This window comes from Indicator indicator, chromosome 26 (assembly GCF_027791375.1).
Source record: "Indicator indicator isolate 239-I01 chromosome 26, UM_Iind_1.1, whole genome shotgun sequence".
NCBI lineage: Eukaryota > Metazoa > Chordata > Aves > Piciformes > Indicatoridae > Indicator > Indicator indicator.
Window position 1 is genome coordinate 14,398,767 of NC_072035.1, and position 18,743 is coordinate 14,417,509.

The 18,743-nt window shown below is 45.4% G+C and overlaps 1 protein-coding gene across 1 annotated transcript in view; it reads right to left on the bottom strand.

Annotated features, from left to right (window-relative positions):
• Positions 1-16,908, bottom strand: part of MED13L (mediator complex subunit 13L) — a 206,077-nt gene extending 189,169 nt beyond the window's left edge. The window contains exon 1 of the mRNA XM_054392955.1: positions 16,837-16,908. Within this exon, the coding sequence (XP_054248930.1) occupies positions 16,837-16,908 (72 nt within the window). The remainder of the gene's footprint in view (positions 1-16,836) is intronic.
• Between the last annotated feature and the right edge of the window lie 1,835 nt (positions 16,909-18,743).

Sequence of the window (18,743 nt, forward strand, 5' to 3'; positions counted from 1 at the left end):
TCACACCAACACAAGCAAAACAATACTTGCTGAAGCATTTCTAGTGCTTTTGCACTCTGTGTTGAGGAGATAAGGAAAAGCAACCAGAAGGCAGGAACATATATGCCATGTTCCTGGCACAAAGGAGGGCACAGGAGTGCAAGAGGAAGGGCAACAATTGCTTTTTCCCAGTAGGATGCTGTGTAGCACTGGCATAGCTCACACACTACATAACTTAAAAGAAGGTGCTTGCATGTGCTTCTCCAGAACATCTACATCTGTTCTACATGATCTCCAGCATAAAAGGAAGCTGCAGAGTTTCAGAAGCAGCATCATGAACGTGATTATGAACCACAAAACACCAAAGACCAGTGCCAGCGTAAGCACCTAGGAAAAGAATGTTAAATGTTCATTTGTCATAAGCCACTAGCAACATACAGCAAGTCACAAAAAAGATGGAGCAGGAGGATGACAAAACCCAAAAAACCCAAACAAATAAAAAGTTGCCTCAACAGCACCCCTCTCTTGATAAACACAACAAGAACTGTTTGAAGCAGCAGAGAAGCTCTTTCAGCATTCTGGTAGCTCAGAGGTGTCAACCCATAACATTCCATCCATACTGCAGATGAAATGGAGTTAAGAGAAGCACATAGAAGCCAGCAGAGCTGCAAACAATTTAATTCTACACAAACTAACTTCTGGAGTGGTTCATTCTATAGGCTTTGAGGAATGACAAGAGACAACCAGGATCACTAGCGGCCACCTACAGAAAGTGACTCCCAAGGAAAGGAGTAGATGAGTATTGGGGGTTGGGTCTCAGTACCAGCATAAAAGGACAAAAGGACATTTCCTGGCTGCAGGGATGCAGTGCATTCATTTTAACGTGTCTGACTATGTTCACGTTTTTAATAGGTAACTATCAGTACTAATCCTCAGAAGTTTTAAACTTCATTCAAAACAGAATCTGAATCCAGAAGTAGCAGACATGAGAAGATTGTACTAGAAACACTTCCACATATTCTATGCCTTTGCAGAGAGGAAACAGGCTGAAGGTGTGCCAGGGGAGGTTTAGGTTGCAGATGAGGAAAATTTTCTTTGCTGCAAGAGTGGTCAGGGATTGGAAGAGGGTGCCCAGGAAGCTAGTGGAGTCACCATCCCTGGAGATGTTCAAGAAGTGTGTGGCCATGGCACTTTGGGACACGGTTTAATGGCCATGGTGGTGTTGGGTTGATGGTTGAACTGTATGACTTCAGAGGGCTTTTCCAACCCAAACAATTCTACGATTATGCAGCATGTTTGTGTAAAGCATTTAGCACAGTGTAGGGAGAATTTATCTACATCAAGATGTTTTAATCAATCTACACAAACATCACCTGTTTTAAAAGAAAAGGCCTCATTCTGTAGTTAGAAGCCATTGGCTTGTGTTTCTGGTGGTTGTATTAAAGACCTACAGATGGTTTCACTCATGCTTCATCAGCAGTCAACACAGGCTGCTACAAACATGGCAGCCTCTTCCTCATGCCCAGCCATGCATTTCCACCTTCCAGGCTGACACTGGATCTTGTGATCATGCAATCCTTGGGTGAATGGAATCACTTCACCAAATGAAAGAAAAGTGTTTATCAGCTCAGCAGAGTGACAGCTTCCCCTGCAGCCACATCAGCACCAGAGCAGGAGGGAGAACACACAGCTGCAAGCAGCAGCAGCGTGGGATCTCCCCTTTCAGTGACGGCTCCAATCAGATAAAACACAACCTTAAACTGCACACAGAGGCGGTTGTTGATGTGCACCTTAAACCAACACAAGCAAGCACTGGTGCCAAAAGCAGTGCTGGACTGGCCTGCCTTCCCTGCATCAGTTATCTGCTGCTGGCTCCACCACTTCTGCTTCATGGCAGTGCTTCTCCTCCAACAGATTCATACTGAGGACAACTGATTAAAAAAAGGTTTTCTTCCCTCTAGTCAGTCTCCATACCTGATTCATTTGAACAGCCAGAGACACTTGTAGCAAGACAGAGGACAGCAAACCAGGTCAGAGAGAGCAGATCTGTTCCTTTTAGTAAGCCTGCTGGGTTTATACTACCTGAAGAATACCACTGAGAACACAGCCCAAGATTGTCAACCTGAGGACAGAACTGTGAGAAAGCTGATTTAACTCAACTGCTTAGAAATGAATGCAGAACAAAGCCAAAGTCTTGCCAGGTGATGTCATCCATTGTGTTTCTTGTATCTTTGCCCATATGTGCAGGCTTGGCTTACTATGGCTGCTACAATCTCTTAACACTAAAAAGCCTGACAAAAAGGAACTTACAAATCCTTACCACTATGGTAGTAAATCATGCATTATGCAAGAGACTTTTTGCTTTGGTTTATGAAGGAATATGTGTTTTGGAGGACTGAGCTGTGAGGGGGAAATCAGCTTCCCAGACAAGAGGGGTTTTCTACTATGTTTTCATTCTGAAGTTATTAACTGCAATTGGACACAGAATAGAGTGTTTGTAAGATGCCTGTTCTAACTGCACTCAGCCAAGCCTGCAAGGAAGGCGAAATCAGACCTTTGTGTCCCACATCCAAAATCTTTCAGGAGGAGAAGCAATGGCCTCAAGTTGCTCCAAGGGAGGCTTAGTTTGGACATTTGAATAAACTTGTTCACTGGAAGGGTTCCCAAACACTGAACCAGGCTGCCCAGGGAAGTGTCCTAAACTCCAGCCCTGGAGATATTTAAAAGGCACAAGGCTGTGGTGCTGAGGGCCATGGTATAGCACCAGCCTTGGTATAGTTCAGGAATGGTTGGACTCCATCTAAATAGAGGTCTCCTCCTACTAAAACAGTTCCATGATTCTGTGTAACTTTTTACAGTACAATTCCCAAGGCACACAAAGAGCTGCTTTTGGACACATCAAATACCAGGGTAGAAGAGTATGTTCAAACCCAAAATATCACGTGGGCATCCAAAACATACCCAAAAATTAGATATTAATGTAAACACAGGTATATATATATACTGTCATTAATAAACATGGTCACAGACACAATATCCTTTGGAGAAGGAGTGCAAGCAGAGGTTTCCTTCCTCCTCGGTGACTGTCTTACCCTTTTCACTCTGCAAACTGAAAAGGCCTCAGAAGAAATGAACCAAGAGTATTTGAGGCCCTGATGTCCCCTACACACAAGGAAGCAGAAGAGAGAAAGCAAATCAGCACTTCCTCCTACAACCATTAGTCTGCTGCCCTAAATACACTTTCCCATTTAGCTTCAACAGCTGAGGGTTGGAGCCATTTTAACTCCAGGACACCAACCACAACTAAACTCCTAATAGAGATAAAACCTAAGATCCCATTCTCTTCCACCCCCTGGCTTAAATCAGAACAGTAGAGGCAGGAGGGGTCTTCTACTGATCTCATAGCACTCCATTCAGATTGGCAGAGCTGAGGTTGCTAGAAATCACAACATCCCAGTAACATTTCACACTGCACAACTTGATTCTGGCATACTACCAGCAACCCTGAAGATATAATTAGTGCTGTGTAGCCACTGTGACTATTTCTCTCTTCTGCAGTCCTTGCAGATGGATCACAAACAAAACATATTCCACCTCCTCTGTATTTCCCTCATCTCCAGCAAGTGCTCTTTGGACTATACATGTAGTATGAGAAATGGACAGATCAATTCTAAATGGACTTCTGCATTAGACTTGAGTAGTTCCATCCATTTTAATACACAAAGCTCCCTTGGAGAGATTATACAAGAATGCAAACATAGCAGAAACAGGAAAAGGCAGAGCATCACAAGTTTGAGAAATTCAATGGCTAAATTATATTGCCAGGCTGTTCTTTCCCGTGTCATACACTACAGAAAGGTGAGAAAAACTAAGGCAGGTTCAGGCCTCAGAGGGTAGAGAATCAGTATCTAAGTACTTCTAAAATAGGAAGGATGTACCTGAAAAGGAGGTGAAGATCTACAGGAAAGGCTTGAAGGGTCTTACAAGCCTAAGAACTAGGTATCTATCACTCAGGCCCCCAGCTCCAACCCTGACTTTTCAGCATGGCACTGCTCAGGTCACTTTATCTCAGTTCTCCTATATAATACACATAAAAAAATCCCAGGTATAAAAATACCTCCTAATTACCTATCCAAAAAGTGCTACTCAGACAAATTTAAAGTTGGTCTAGAGGATCCATAAAGTCCCTTCCAACCTGGAATTCTATGAACCTATGAAAAAAATTCAGGTGTCTCTAGTTTTCTTAAGAAAAAAGGAATATAAGAAACCAAACCAAACCTCATCATTACATCAGGTGCTTCTACAAACAAGTTTCAGTTGACCAAAGGGAGCACAAAAAAAAAAAAAAAAAAGCAGCTTTCACCACATGCTTTTCTAAGCAAGAGGAAGATGTCTAGCTGCCCCAGGTACCTCAACCTGCTGTATTTAGCAGCTTCTGAAGCTAGGCACAATCTAAACCATCTCTCTTATCTATTTTTGTTTGCTTCTGTGTAGGGTACCATAGCTGCCAGGTCTCTTTAATCTACAATTTATGCTTCAAGCTGGAACATAAAAAATGTAAACACCATATATATATTTGCCAGTTTTATTAGAGTCTCAGCTTAGAGAGCTTCATTCAAGTAAGTAGCTATTCTGAAGCCACTAGAGACTCATACTAAGAACTATTCACAGGAGTAAAAATCTGCATGAGAAAGTCCTTAATTCATAGTCCAAGAATTTAAACTGTAGTTAAAGGTGTCATGGGAATTACACCACCATTTTAATTAAATGCTATAAGATCTTGCAGACAGATTCAAGATTAGCACCATCTGTTTTGGTTTCAGTGTTTCATTTCACTACATCATCCTCACACAGCAACAAAATATCATTTCACACTCTGCTCGAGCATTTAAATACCAGATAAAATTTATGCCATCTCGATACACTTCACTGGGAAGGAAGGACAAAAGGACAGAGACTGGAGGACTGAAAACTACTGAAACAATGCCTGCTTATGGGGAAGCAAACACAGCCTGACAAGAACTCTTGTCCCTCACTCCCACTCAAATCAAATATTTGGTAACATCTGCCTAAGTCCCCGTCAAGTGAAGTAAAAGAAGAGAGGCAAGAAACACATCAAGGAAAAGAGGAAATTGCTTAATTAAAAAGAAATTTTTAATAAATATATATTTTAAAAAAACCCAACATTTTCTTCATAGCTATGCATTATTTCTACAGTCTAAGAAAGATTGCTGTTTGGATAGCACAGCTTCCCATGGCAAGGCTGAAGCAGCACAAGCACTTGTACACAGATACTCTCTTGTCTTCTACTCCTGGGTCTGTATCTCTCTTGCTTTAACAAAGCCAACAAAACAAAACTATCTCAGCTCTGCCTAGTCTCCTGAAATCAGATCATTTACTAAACAACACATTAACACTCCCTTCTTGATCCTACCCACTTGAAAACAGGAGGGAATGGTTTGTATTCCTTTCCCCCAGGACTTATCCCCTCTGCCCTCAGAGAGGGAAGCAGCATATGTCAGCCACCAGACCGCTTGGCCTGCACCCACCCAGCCGTGGCTCAGCTTCAGCAGGACCTTTCTGCTGGGCCAAGCTACTGGCAGACAACATGGCAAGAGCTCTGCAAGCTTTTTCATACTCTCAACTCAAGAATGGGAAAAACAACACATTAGAAAGAAAATCTAATTTTGAGATGAGCCTCAGCAAACTCGTGCCATGCTGAACTTCATTCCTCTTAATATGCAACTGATCACCAGCTAAATGACATGTTTGACTTCAATCCTTGTCCTCTACAAGCACAGAGTCAAGTGGCTGGACAGAAATGATAAAGGACAGCCACCAACACTCTTTTAAAAATGAAGGATAAAAAAAGCCTGACCCTGGTGTGTTGTTGTCATCTGCTCCTGAAAACAGGAAGAACCTGAGCACACAGCTGCATGCAGCACGTGTGGCCAGAAGGGCTTTGTGCTGGATAAATCTCTTCATACGATGCTGCCCTCTTCCTTCATAGCCCCTGGAACAGATTATCTAAATGCTACTACTTCAGAGCTGTTTGTGACAAGCAACAGTGTCAGGGCGTTTCTATGTCAACTTTTATCTTTGCCAAGGCTCAGTGAAGGATTTAACCGTAACCAAAATCCTATTATCAGATACCTTCCTGATGAACTTCTGCACCTGGGGACATCTGAGATACTACAGCATAGATTTGAGGAGCAGAAAAACCAAGATACTTCTAAAAGCAAAGAACCCACATACACTATCATTAACCCACACACACTAATAGCATGAGCTGCTAGGCCTAAACAGTAACCAGCACTGACAGAACTGAGGTGGTCTTCCCTCTCTCTCTCTCCCAGATGTAGGTGAGATTCTGCCCATGTGGGAAGAGGTAGCCTGAAATTGTTTCAAAGACAAAAAACTCAGACCAGCCTCACATTTGAGGTGGCAACCAAGTACCATCTTTCCCCATGGAAAATATAAAAGGGCTCAAAAATTAATGCTCAGATTTCAACAGTTTTGGCAGATGTAGAAACTCCGAACAAATAAGTTTTGAGTGGTAGGCATAAAACAAGGAGCAATCTGATAAAAGTGTCTGATAAAAGGTTGCCCAGAGAGGTCATGGATGCCCCCTCCCTGGGGGTGTTCAACACCAGGATGGATGAGGCTTCGAGCAACCTGGGCTAGTGGGAGGTGTCCCTTCTCATGGCAGGAGGTTGGAACTAGATCATCTTCAAGGTCCATTCCAATCCAAACCATTCTATGAGTTTATTAATTTGTTCTGATTCCACAAAGCTATTTCTGTGCCATGTTCTTTAGCCAGATACCATCGATAAAACAGTAATAGCTGTTCAGAATCAACTCCATGAACTGTTAAAAAAAATCATTATAAAACAACAATAAAAGAGGGATTTTTGAGGGAAGACTGAATTACATCAACATCTTTCACCCTCAGTGGATGGCTTTGGCTAACAAATCTCCAGTTCCTTAATTGACTCAGAAAATCTCAATACCAAAGTGGAACCTGGGTCATCAGTTCCCATCCACCAGAAAAGCTGGAACTAAGTTCATCAAGCAGAACTGTAGAAGGACAATGTGATAAGAATAGCTGGAAGCCAAAGGGCCAAGATTTAGCCATCACTTGAAGAAACGCTTTCAAGTCAAAAATATTCAAGAGAAAAACATAAGGAAACTGAAAGATGGCAGCAACAGCACACGGCTGAATCTCAGAGGCAAGCACTTCCACACACTGGTGCTGGACTGGTTTGTGTGCCAACACTGAGACATGAAATGGGAAGTTGTCCTGATAGAGTCTGACCACCACATGTGAGAAAGGGAAAACGGAAAGGCCAATTTGAACAACTGAACAGGTAGGAATCTAAGTTCAGAAGACCTCTCCAAGTCCCTGGAGAACACATCACCCTAGAAAGCCAAGGCAGGTGGAAGCATTTCAAAACAAGACATGTGGGAGTTTGATCTGAGGCAGTTTTATGGGAACACGGAGAAGTGGAGTGACGCTTACCCATATCAGAACCAAATGTATAATGCCTGAAGGCAAAATGCCACTTCCAAGACAAAAGACAGAAGCAACTGAAGACATTCTTTTCGTTGTAGCAAACCCTAGGCTTCGATAGTGACCTCCCCTGTGGGTCAGCTTACAGACACTATTTGACAGAGCAGACTAAAAGGTGCCTCTGAGTCCAGTAACACTTTAGCCAGTTTCTTTTAAAAACTGAAATGCAAACTAGCACTGCACACTTCAGGTAGCACGTAAAGGCAAGCAAACAGGCAAGTTGCTAGCCAAAGATTCCCTTCCTTATTCCAAGACAGTGAACAATCAAGTTTCCAAGACCCCTTCAAAAAGGGAATCAGAACTCAGTAAATACCCAGAGAGCCAGAATATAAGCAAATCCACAAATAAATGAAGGAATCTTCTCTCTTCCTCCAACTGTATTTTTTTTTCATTTTTTTTTTAAGCTGAAGAAGGAAGGAAATGTCAAAGAGTCATACAATGGACTATCAGATGTTTCCCAAACCAAGTAATCTGACATATGGACGGAGGCGGGGGGGGGAAAGGGGAAGGGGATGGGCAGAGGTGGGGAGGGCTGGAGGAAGTAAGCTGAGCAGAGTAAACGTTGGCATAGCGAGTTAAAGACTTCATCTCCCTTTCTCCCCTTATACAAAAACCTGCATGTGAGAACTGTGTACTAGAAGATTTTTGTACAGCACATGTAAACAGAACTGCTCACTGAATATTAACAAAAGCTTGGGCAGCCGTTTTACACGTGCCCATTGCTGACCTGCAAAGCAAACCCTGAGGCCTGCCCAAATTTGCCCTGGCCCAGCCACCTGGCACTGGGCTAGGAAAGCGGGAGCAGCGCAGAAATACTCGAATGCAGCATCCAGTTTTGGTGTCCCCAGCTTAAGAAGGACACAGAGCTACTGGAGTGAGCCCAGAGGAGGGCCATAAAGATGATCCATGGAATGGAAACACCGAAACACCTCTCCTGTGAGGATAGGCTGAGGGAGCTGGGGTTGTTCACAGAATCACAGGATGTAGAGGTTGGAAGGGACCTCTGGAGTTCTTCGAGTCCAACCCCCCTGCCAGATCAGGACCATATAATCCAGTGCAGGTGGCACAGAAACACATCCAGACAGGTCACAGCCTGGACTGTCCAGCCTGGAGAAGGCTCTGGGGAGGCCTCAGAGCCTTCCAATACCTGAAAGGATCCTACAGGAAGGCTGGAGAAGGGCTTTTCCTAATGGTGTCTAGTGATAGGACAAGGGGGAATGATTTGAAGCTGAGGGAGAACAGGGTTAGACTGGACCTTAGGAAGAAGTGATTCAGTACAAGGGTGGTGTTGCACTGGAACAGCAACACAGAGAGGTTGTGCATGCCCCCTTCCTGGAAGTGTTCAAGACCAGGTTGGATGAGGCCTTGAGCAACCAAGCCTAGTTGAGAGACAAGATGTTCCTGGGATGGATTTGGTAACTCTCCTAGAGCTCCCTCACTTCAGTAATACTGTGCCCATAGATGGACTGAGATTGATTCATAAAACACCTGCAGCTATACTAGACTAGATCTGAAAACTTCCCAGCAAGCCAAAGACTCAAACAAAAGATCTGTACTGTAACAAACCAATACTCTTGGAAACTTCAGTCTTGAAGCTGTTAGCTCTGAACACATCATTAACAAGACACTGAAGGTTGCCAATGCCTGGTCAGAAGGTACAAAAGAATTTTCCCCTGAATTTTGTTTCAAATCCTCTGTTCTCACAAAATACTGTATTTTATGGGTAAAATATTGCATTTTACAGGCAAAGATGGAGCTATAAGAATAGGCAACAACGCACTGACAAGGCACTTTGAGCTCTTTTAAAGCTAAAGATGAATTAATGAAGTTTTACTGAGCAAGCTTTAAATTTCCTTCTCAAAGACATGGATTGTTACACCACCACTTTGATCTCAATTCAATCCATGCCTTTTCAGTAGGCCAGCTGCCCAATTCAGGTTTACACATGAGCTTATGAATCCTACTAGGTCACCAGGGCATGGAATGAGAATGAAAGGGTATGGAAGAAAAAAAATGGAGAAAAAAAATCCACACCTTTTGCTCTGTAATTAGTAATTTTCTTTTCATAGAGAATGAACACTACACCATAATGCTGGTTGACTAAAGAAAGCAGAGACATGATACAGAAATAAGTGTGTTAGATCTCAGACTAAAAATCAATTTCAGAAGGCTGTTGATTTTGCTCCATTGTGATAAGCTGATCATTGTGAATGTCGGAGCTCATCTGTGTCAGTCACATAAATGTAAATATTGCCTAGGGGCACATAATACAACAGCAACACACAGTAACATTTCCTGCCTCAGAGAAACAAAGAGAGAACACCACCAAAAGCTCAAGTCATCATTTCCATATGCACTGCTGCCATTCTGCTCAGGGAAGTGAATCCAGCTACACATGACTCAGTAAGAAAGAACATTTTTTTTAAGCAGACTGAGGTAAGAAGTGAGAGTCAGGCTTTATCAAAATTAATCCAAATTCCCAGAACAAGCCAAAGGAAAGAACACTTAAACCTTTTACGTCTGGGAGACACTGGAAAACAGGCATCATTTTACTAAGTAGAATGCTAAGAACCCTCCTGATCTGAAAAGCTCTGACTGTATGGTATCAAAGTGGTTTCTGTTCAAACGTCATTACCACTTCAGAGTATAGCCATCATAGCAAGGCAAGCTTGCAGAGCTGGCTGGAGCCACAGCAGGGAGTGATGCAGGCTGTCATTCCCAGCATTGCAGCACTGTTATCCCCGTGCCATGCACTTCACAACCCTGTGCAGGGGGAACCTAACACGAGGGGGTACTCAGATTTTGAAGTCTGTTAGAGCAGAATATTTTTATTAGCTGGTTTCTCTTTGAAACTACAGGCTGATGTTGGGGAACTCAGGAGAGGATCTATTTTTAAAGCAATACTTAGAGCTTCAAAGGAAAGCAGCATAAAAGTTTGGCCTGAGGAAGAGGGATGCCCCCATGTAAATACATGCTCCATAGAAACAAATCTGGATTTATTTGGGATCTTCTCTTGAAAACACTTGTGCACTTCAAAATGAGCGCAGCTCTAGTCAGAGCACAGCTTTTTTTCATGTTGGTGCCATAGTAACAAATAAAGTTGCAAATCCCACTGTGCTGGACTCTGCACACAAAAAATGTGCACTCAACTCACCCAGGAAACAGCAAATGAATACACACAGACCTGGAAGAATCTAAACCTACACTTACCAGCCTTAAAAACAAGAGTCTGACAAGACCAACCACCTGTTCAGTGCTGTTAGGCCATCTGTAGGGTCCCACAGACCAGTTTAGAAAAAGGGTTTGTAGGACAGCATTGTAGTAAGCCTGTAGGCATCAACTGATAACCTTCCCCAAATACAAAGGAACAAGCAGAAAGAAAGAAAGAAAAAATAAAATTAAGAAAAAACACTCATTTGATGTTTCTGATGTATATTGGAGTCAGGAGACAGCACTGAAAGTAAAAGGCAGAGAAGAAGTAGGGCTCAGGGCTCTGGAAGCGTAAGCACTGTGACTCTGAGGAGATGCAACAGAAGAGGCAGACGAAAGATGCAGAAAGGTGCAGTGTGATTCCAGGCACAGGGTGAGGGAAAACATTTGTAGCAGCATTCTTGCTACAAGCAGGGATGGCTTAGTCAAACCTCACTAAGGGGATACTGGATTCTGCTACAACTGAAGATGTAAAAATGCAGACTAGAAGGGGGAAGTGGTGTAATTCCACAGAGCAAGAAAGGAAAGGTGGAGACAATAAGTTAAGCTTTCTCATCCAGCACAAAGCTTCACACGAGATCTGTGATATTCACCTTATTACAAAGCAGAAGATCACAGTAACATTGATTTTATTTTTTTTTTATTTAAAAAGAAGTGCATCTGCACACACCCCCTCACACCCCTCGACCAAGACAACTTCTTGAAAACATGAAGGGATCAAAGAAAAATGAAAGCCCATAAAAATTCCTTCTTCATCTAACGACCTAAGTTAATCAAATTAACACATACAGCAGATATCTTCCATATCCACCAGTTTTTTTCCACTGAAGCTCAAAATTTCCATTTATTCAGTTTTTCAAATTGCATTGTCAAGAAGGGAAATGATAGAAGCAAGGTCAGTGTATAGGATTAGGGAGTTCCTTCTTTGCTCTCCTTCAGATGAGGAAGTGCTCCCAGAAGCAGAAGGGGGAAAAGGGGAAGAAAAAGAAGAAAAAAAAATATCAAGATCAAATGAGTCTGGATGCATTCCTATTTGACCTGAGCTAGATTCTATAGTCCTGTTCTGGCAGAGGGGCTGGACTCAGACTGGATCTTCAGAGTTCCCTTCCAATCCCTAACATCCTGTGAGAACTGGGGTTCTGAGGGCAGTACTGCACTAACTATGTAGAAAAATCCAGAAATTTGTATTTTCAGATAGCATTACAGCAAGTGAAAATGATGACACTTAAGAAGCCATTACCTGGGATTACTTTTTTTAATACAGTAAACTAATACTTGTGCTATTTTCGTATCCCTTACTCAGGCTGATGTTCCCAACAGCCATCTCGCCAAAGGGCTCATGCTGTCACCCAAATCAGAACACTGTCACTGCAGAGAAATTCCCAGCCCCAGCAGATGTCACATTCAGAAGACAATCAGGACTTCAGTATTTCTCAGTGGCTAGCGTGAGACTCTTCAGCAGGCTTTGTCCTGTCCAAGTTTTTCTTGCATGTTCAGAGAAGGTTCATTACCCAGCACAGAGTCATCAACCCACTCCTGAAGCAGGACAAGCTGACTGAATGTCTCTCCATCCCTAAACCCTTGCAAATCTGGGTCCTTGCTCTTCAAACTTACACCCTATAGATACCATTAAACTGTCAAATACTCTGACAGGACTTCATAAAAACCAGCTGCTGGAGGGATTTAAAACCTGAAAGCATCTTTCATTAGCAGGAAGTGAGCAAGCTCTCTAATGTCACTTTTCTTCTACTATCTTGTTACCTAATAACATTCAGGATAAAGATAAGTAAAGACTTAAATACTTCTGGAGAGTTTGAGAGATTAAGTACACTTCTTAATGTATCTACATGCAAATTGACACCTACACAAAAGTGAAGCAAGCAAGGTATGCAGCATGTAGTGATGTAACATCCTGCATGCCAAAGCACCTGCCGACTGCTTGGAGCACTGCAGTTATGAGACTACAACAAGCAAGAACAACTACTGGTTCATTTACTACTACTTAAGGCTTTGGTTGGGCAATCAAGCATTTATTATGAAGTCCTTAACCGATAATCATGCAACACCAGAGAGCACCTCAGCAGCAGCCTCCACATCCTGCACTTCGCGGTGCCATCAGAAACCTTGAAGGGAAAAACTCAAAATGCCATCTCTGATTTCCTCAGCTCCTTTCAGTTTCCTACAGACCACGCAAAACTCACTGACTGAAGGCAAGAACTTCTGTTCCTCTTTGGGAACTGAAGAAAGCAACAGCAGCACTGACCTTTACAGTTTGTACACTTGCCTTTGCATATTAAGTGGAACACATACACAATCCCTGCTCCCCAGACCCTCCCGGCAGCAGTTTCTGTAAAAACACATTTAAACAAGCACTCACGACATCTCCCATACCAGCTGCTATAAAGCCCTCTATAAATAGGCCTCACTTTCCAAGAACACAATCATGTTTTTTTCCAGGCTGAAGACTCCTACAGTATCTAATCTTTCACTTCATAAAAGCTACTCCAAGTTTCAGGTCACTCCTGACACCCTTTGCTGTACTCCTTTTCCATCTCCAGCATACAAAATGTTATGCAACTTCATCCCAATTTTCAGAGACTGACTTAAGCCTGTGGATCCACCACAGGCAGTTGAGGAGACATCTCCATACTTCACCCAAGCCCTCACTGTCATATGATTAACCCTTAGTCAGAGGAAAAGTCAAATTAATTTCAGTAAGGCTACTTTTATGGCTAAGGATTATTCACAGTAAGACTGTTTGCCAGTTGGGTCTGAAGCTTTAATACAAAGTGTATTACCTCAGAACATTTTGTCTCTAAATACTTATTAGACAACTCTTAATTAGTACTTAAATAAACTGGCCCTTAACAATTGCTTAGTAAATGCTGTTTTGATAAACAGGCATTCCTTTGCCAAAGCAGCCGCAGACATTTTGACTACTGCAGAGAGAGTTAGGATAAATAGAATTCTTTCTACTGCTGTGCTAGAAACAGAGATTCCAAACAGCAAGGGTGTTTCTAGTGAGCAAGCCTGTTAATCTGCTGTGCATGCCACTATGAACAAGCTTCTACCTGACCTGTATTCTGATGACAAATAAGCAAACTGTCCCTTGCATCATTTTACTAATAAATGCTTTACATTTAGAGAATTCAGATTTCTTTGTGTAGGTCGTCTGTGAAGTTTTCTGCCTGACAGAGCACACAAACATTATTAACCCATTTTCTAGAGCAGCACCGGATCTCTGCTTCAGTATAGAGAAATACACAGTAGGGACAAGAGCCCTTCATGTCACCAAGGCCAGAGGGACACCTCCTGAAACCCAGCTATGTGAGCCTGAGATCACACTCAGCATCTGGACCTTCAGAATTTAAAACACTCAATTAAGACTGTGCCTTCCCCTCAGGTGAACTGTTCTGAGCTCTGTACTTTCTGGACATCACTGGTAAAAAAGAACCAATTATGAAAAAGCTTTTAGAAAAGATTTACTGTAAAAAGATCCAGGAAAAAAAAAGTGGTACCCAACCTCTCTACAGGCTATCTACAGCTGACAGAAAATTAAGCTAGAAATCATGAACTGTTCAAGCCACCCAAATCCTTTACAGCAAGCAGACAGGCTCGGCACAGAGCTCTGGCTTCCCTGGGGTGGGGATACAGCATTCTTCTTAAACACCACAAATGTTTGTGGGAGGAAACAGTATTTAAACCCAAATGAATGGGATGACACGAGATTAGAACTATTTCAGAACTCCACTTGCCCAGTCGAGATATTTTCTTTGTGATTTCCACCCAAAACAAAGCCTGTGACGAAAAAAAATCGTCAACTTCTAATAGCAGAATCAGTCTAAAAAAGCTTTGTAATGCAGCTCCCTCGTAAAGAAGGGGGAAATTCCCATTCACAGCTGATTTAGTTTGTGCATGGTTTTGTTCTGTTACACTGAAAAAGGAAATGATTAGCAAAAGCCTCTCTAATTGGTAATCCAGACTACTGTAGCTGTAACACTTCATAAATTTTGAAATGAGTATGACAATTTGAGGTGAAAGGGTCAATGGTGTTGGCCACATATTTCCAGTATTTCCTTTCTCCATATCTTTCACTGATACAAAAATCCTAACAAATTCTAACATCATCTAAAACAAACTATCCTAATACTTTCCATATATGCTATATAAAAAAAAAATAACACCACTTTATTGCATTTTCTTTTTTGCAACTAGAGCCAGAAAACAATAAAAAAAATACAGTTTAATACACAGCACCACATTACAGGTATGGAAACCTCCCACAAAATTACAGGGGAGATTAAAGGGTTGCACTCATTACTATTATTAAACTCACTTGCAAAAGAATTCTGCTAAACTCATTTCAGTGATATTACACACCCACTTAAAATTTAACATCTGCCTAGTCTAGTGAGGTGGGGGGGGAAACCCAAAAGACCAAGCCACAACAACGATGGAATAACTTCACTTGATAATTTATGGTAATTGCACACCAACACTCATTGTTACCAGGGACAGCTCTGCAGATTGCAACTACATGAAAAGTTAAGCTTCTCAAAATCAGGCTACTCAATTCCCCAGTAATAAACAGGGGCTTCACATCTCTCTTCTTCAAAGGACAAACCATTCACCACCACCTTGCTCTTACAATCAGATCCAATTGTCTGCATCACGCTCACTGCTCGATTTTTCTGACTGGGTAAGAGCAGCGCAGTCAGAAATCACTGTAACAATTCCTGCATCTCCATACCCACAGCCCTGTTAGATATTTATAAATATTAGAACACACCATCAAACAGAAGCACAGAGTCAAGCTTAAAGAATGGAACAGTTCCCTAAAAAGCCAAAGCACTGCATTTATTCTCCAGAAAGAATCTCTAGCTGTGTGCCTGTGGCTTTGCTAAGAGCAAAATAAAACCCAAACATAAAGGCATTAAAAAGAGAGAGGCAAAATAAAAGGTAAAAACCTAAAACAAAGAGCTTGATCGTTTGCGTTTTTAATTAATTTTCCTTAATTCCTACAAGGGAGCTAAAAATTCCTTTCTATTAGAAAAAGCACAGCACATGCACCCACCTCCAGTTCTGGCAGAGCTATGATGCGAGGTGGGGGAAACCACCCTAAATCTCTCCTCATGCTTGCCCCAAAGTTGCTTTACTCGCTTGAACTACACCACAGCATGCATTGCAGTCTCACTTCTCCCTCAACATGATCCCTGGCAGTACTAGAAGGCTTTTGATGACCAAACAGTCCTCTTACTCACCCAGCTGTTTGCCCAGCCAGAAGGGATAATGGTCACTCACGTGTCAGGCAAAACGGCTTTGCCCTTGCACACAAACAGTTTTCTTAGTTTATATTTAAACGACAAACCTGTAGCTAGCCAAAGCTGACACCACAATTTCTCCCAGATTAAACCACGAATAGGAAGTTGTCGATTCCCAGTGAGGTGGGCAGACAGCATCTATGAAAACGAGCTACCCCGCGTATTGCCTTTGCAGCCAGTTTCTCTGCAGAGAAGCACAAAACTATAAGGTTCAGCGTTTTTTTACCTCTTGCCCCCAAGCACGATCTATGCCAAACGGAGCCCACGCTGTAACAACAGCTGACATGCAGTCACAAGAGCCCAGAGCCCAGGTCCGACAGGCTATCACCCTACATGACTGCTGACTGCTGCTGCCGAAATTACATTTATCGCTGTGAACGGAGAGGAAAACCCTAGAGCTCGGTAGGCACAAAGCAGCAAGTGCACGGAGTGCTAGGGAAGACGGGGAAAGAAGCCTCTTTACCGGCGAAGATGATCGTGCAGGCAGACAGGGGACAGAGCATCCATCGCCTCTGCCCTCTCCTCTGGAGAGGGGCGCAGCTGGGAGCGCCAGCCACGCACTCGCGGCAAACCACGTTAAAGAGCAAAATAAACACGGGGAGCCGGGCCGGGGGAGGGGCCAGCGCAGGAGCAGCCCCACGGGCCCCGACTATAAAGCCCCTGGCAGCTGCACCCAACCGGCAAACTTGCTGCGCGGCGGAGTGCCCGGTTAAGTAGCGGCGACCGCCGCTGTTTCCCCACCCCTGGGGCACTCACCAGCGAGAAGAGGTTGGAGTGACAGTCCTCCAGGCTGGCCCCGTTCGCCACCCAGTTCGCCGCCGCAGTCATGATCCTCGGCGAGCCCGGCCACCAGAGCGGGGCATGTCTGAGGAGCCGGGCGCGGCGTGGGGTATAGAGGCAGCGGGCACCGCTCGGTGGTGGCCGCGGGCCGGCCCCTCGCCGCGGAGCGGAGGAGCACGGCCAACAGGGGGCGCGCTGCGGACGGGGGGAGGGAGCGCTCTCCTCTAGCCGGCCCAGCGAGCCTCAGCCCGCTCGGCCCGCTCCAGCGGCGCCTCTCGGTGCGAGCCCCTCAGCACGCAGCGCGGGTGGAAGCCTCCTCCGGTCCTCCAGGCCGCCTCAGCACCGCCGAGGCGAAGAGAAGAAGGGGGGGGGGGCCCGGGGCCTTCCTTCCGCGTCCAGGTTTGGCCCCCCCCCGGCCAGGGCACACGTTGCGGCGAAAGGCAGAGAGGTAGGAGAGAGGAGGGTCTTCTCCTCCTCCTCCTCCCGCGGCCCGGCGACGGCCCCTGCGGGACACGGGCCGGGCGGGGCGGGGGAGGGTCCCGGCTCCGGGCAGTGTCGGCGGCGGCGGGCGGGGGGCGCTGTCTGGCGTGCCGGCGGAGGCCGTGTCCCCTCCCCTCCCCGCCCGGCCGCCCCTCGCTGCTGCCGCCGCTGGCTGTGGGTGGATGGTGTTTTCCTCCTCCTGCTGTTGCCGCTGCCGCTGCTTGCCGCCGCCTTGTTTACGCTCCGTGCGGGACTCCCGGTGTTGCGGGAGACGGGCGGCAGCCCCGGCCCAGAGAGGGAGCACTGTCCCTGCCCGTCCTTGCCCCGCTCCGCCTGGCGCTGCCCGCCCAGCGGCCCCGCTCACCCGCTCCTCCTCACACACTCGCCTCTGCCTCTCTCCACTCTGACAGCAATGGCGGCCGCCAGCCGCAGCTCGCCTCGCCATTGGACGGCGACGGCCCACGTGACACGCGCCGGAGGGCGGGGGCGCCGGCGCTGGGGCTCCCCCCAGCCCCGCCCTCCGTCGCCGCGGCGCCCGCCGGGCCGCTGGGGGCGCGCTGGAGCGGGGAGCGAGTGGCGGCGGCGGCGCCGGGGGAGGCTACGGCGGGAGCGGGCAGGCGGCCGAGGCCGGGCTGGAGTCGCGTCGCTGCTGGGGAGCGGGTCCCGCCCTCCACCTCCCGGCACCGGACGAACTTTGCTCTGGCTGGCGCTGCCGGAGCGGCGGGCCGGAGGACTCTCCCGCCGTCTCTACCTCGGTCGGCCGAAGGGTCTCTCGCCGCCAGAAAACGTTATTTAAAAGAAGTTGTTCGGGGCGGAGCTGCCGGCTCTGCCCGACCCCGCTCCCATCTGTTGCGCCGCACTTCACCCTCGGGACAGGCATTCGACGGGTCCTCCCCCAACACCTGAGGCTTGTCAATGTAGTTTCAAACCGGCTTCACAACGTACTCGCTCCGGGCTTCACATCAGGGCACATCCCCCCACAACGCGCTCCGGAAAAAGTCAAGTTCAGTCCCAAGATGTGCAGAGCCCATGAGCCGCAACTCCTCTGGAATCCAAAGCGGCCGTACGCTCCTTCCACCGGGAACAGCTTTAAGCACCGGGAATAGTTATTTTCTTATCAAATCAACCCGAAAATACTCGAGTTAAACAAATGGAATTAGTTCCCGTAACAGTCCTGCCCTGGAGAAGAAGAACGGATTGACACAAATAACAAATATCAAATACTTTGTTTAAAATATGTAATTAGTAACCGATTACTTAGTCACTGTTTTAAATGCCCCTTTGATTCTAAGCAGCAGGAGAGGATCTGCTCAGGCAGATTACAGCTCCCCTACCTGAGCTCCTCACTGCCAGCAGTGTTCCACAGGTGACAGAAGGCAAACATTGCTGCTCAAAAGGTGAAG